General features: G+C 55.5%; 1 protein-coding gene across 1 annotated transcript; it reads right to left on the minus strand.

The window, feature by feature from the left end:
- Positions 1-7: 7 nt before the first annotated feature.
- On the minus strand, positions 8-1503 carry ETH_00005515 (uncharacterized protein; the record flags this gene model as incomplete). Its single annotated transcript, XM_013379038.1, has 3 exons — positions 8-309; positions 492-626; positions 1419-1503. Coding segments are annotated over 3 exons (522 nt in total), but the record flags the coding sequence as incomplete, so codon positions are not given.
- Positions 1504-1995: the final 492 nt, after the last annotated feature.

The raw sequence follows: 1995 nt of genomic DNA on the forward strand, positions 1-1995 counted from the left end.
CAGGGGCCCCACAAACCCCCCGGCCCTGCAGCGCAGCAGCAGGGGGGCAGCAGGCCTCAGCCATTTCGTTGGGGGCCCCCCCGAGGCCCCCGTACACGGGGGGGGGCCCCCCGCTGGGGGCCCTCCCCACGTGGCTAGGGGGCGAACCCAGGCCTGGCCGCAGCAGCGAGCTCCCCCCAGGCCGCTGGGGGGCCCCCAGGGGCCCCGCCATCTCCATGCTGAGAATGGCTGGGTCGTGGGGGTAAGCCGCCACTGGGGGGGCCGGCGGCTCGGGCTCGCTGCATACTGTCAGGTCCTTAATGTGTTTGCCTGCATGCAAAACCCTAAACCCTAAACCCTACACCCTAGACTGTAAACCCTAAACTCTAAACCCTAAACTCTAAACCCTGCAGGGCCTGCAGCAGTCACCCGCCGGGCCTACAAGCTATCCGGGCCTTCAGCCCAACCCCAAACCCTAAACCGTAAACCCTAAACCCTAAACCCTCGCTGACCGCGAAACACGATGCAGTTGAAGATTTCTGCAGAGGGAGGAATATGGAGAGCCACCGGGCGAGACTCTGTCCCGAAGGACTGCACATAGCGCAGCGAAACTGTCGAGGCGACGGGGTCAATCGAGTCCAGAATGCCTGAGTCAAAAAGGGAAAAAGCGGGGCTGGACTTGCATGCATGCACGCAGAATGCAGCAGCAAAGGCAGTTTAGAATAATTAAATAAAAAAGACAAATTTGGAAAAAAACGGGAAAAAATGAACGAGAAAGACGTGTTCCTCGCACGAGAGTCAGCAGTGAACCGGAACGAATTTGACTGAAGTCCAAATCTGAATCGCGGCCAAGTCCAGGAAACGAAAAAGAATAGTCTGTTCGTTTCCTGAGTTTGTTTCGGCAAAAAGATGAGACAAAAAGAGAAAAGTGTTTGGTGGACATTCCAAACCGGCGCATTCAGATCGGCGCGCGCGCAGGAGGTGTCCATACACCTCAGATTCAAGAACACACGAACACGCACCGACACGAACACCCGCCGCAGCCGAGTGGAATAAAGTGGAAGGCGGGGCGATTAGGGCCCTTCTGGGGTTCCTCGGGCCTCGAAAAGGCCCCAGTTAACCTCAAAAATGAATGCAAATTAATTTGATCTGCGAAAATTCGGGAAAAGAGGCAGATCGGCTCAAATTCAAATTGCGAAAATCGGAATTGCGCAGCAACTGCCCGGGGCGGCGCCCGGCGTGCCAGTTTGCAGGCCGTTTCCGGCGAATGCAACTGAATTATTTCCTCCCGTTTTGAGTTTCGAGATTAAAACTTAGTGCAAAAAGCGGGAAAGAAAAAGGAAGGCTCTAAGGCGAGCAGTGCTGCTGCTGTCGCTGGTGCTGCTGCTGCAAGTGCTGGCGCGCCGCCCTCCCGCGTGTGGAGTCTTCAATGCCCTCACCTTCGTAGCGAATGTCTGAACTTGAAATTAAGGAAATTTTGCTGCCGATGTACGGCAGCTCTTCCCCCGCCGGCTGCGAACTCATCCTGGTCTGGTTGCCTCGGCAGCAGCTGGCGGTGGCAGGGGGAGGGTTTCAGAGCATTCCGCAGCGCAAAGAACACCATTAAGGCCTCCACACTTCTCAATCTCACTTAATTTCCGCAAACACGCAAACTCTGCAGCCCTTGGCTGCTGCTGCTGGCAGCTGGCGCCGCCACTACAGCAGCAGCAGCAGCCTGGGCGGTTCGCCGCATGCATGCTGCAGCAGGATCCGCCTTGAGTCTGCCTGCGCCCTTGCGTCGCGCCAAAGCCTTAAAAAGGGTTTTAAACCCCAATCAGGCTTTTTATTTTCAGAAACTCCTTTTCTTCTCTGTCTATTTCCCTTATATATTCCATTTCCCGCCCCTTTCCACTTGGGCTCGCGCAGCAGCCGCTGCAGCGCCAGTTCATACCTGCTGCTGCAGCAGCGCTCGTCGCCTCTTTTCTGAATTTGTCTTCTTCTTCTTTTTTGTTTTTTGAATTAAATTGAAAGTTCTAA

This window comes from Eimeria tenella, genomic scaffold, assembly GCF_000499545.2.
Source record: "Eimeria tenella Houghton genomic scaffold, Eth_scaff1331, whole genome shotgun sequence".
Lineage (NCBI taxonomy): Eukaryota > Apicomplexa > Conoidasida > Eucoccidiorida > Eimeriidae > Eimeria > Eimeria tenella.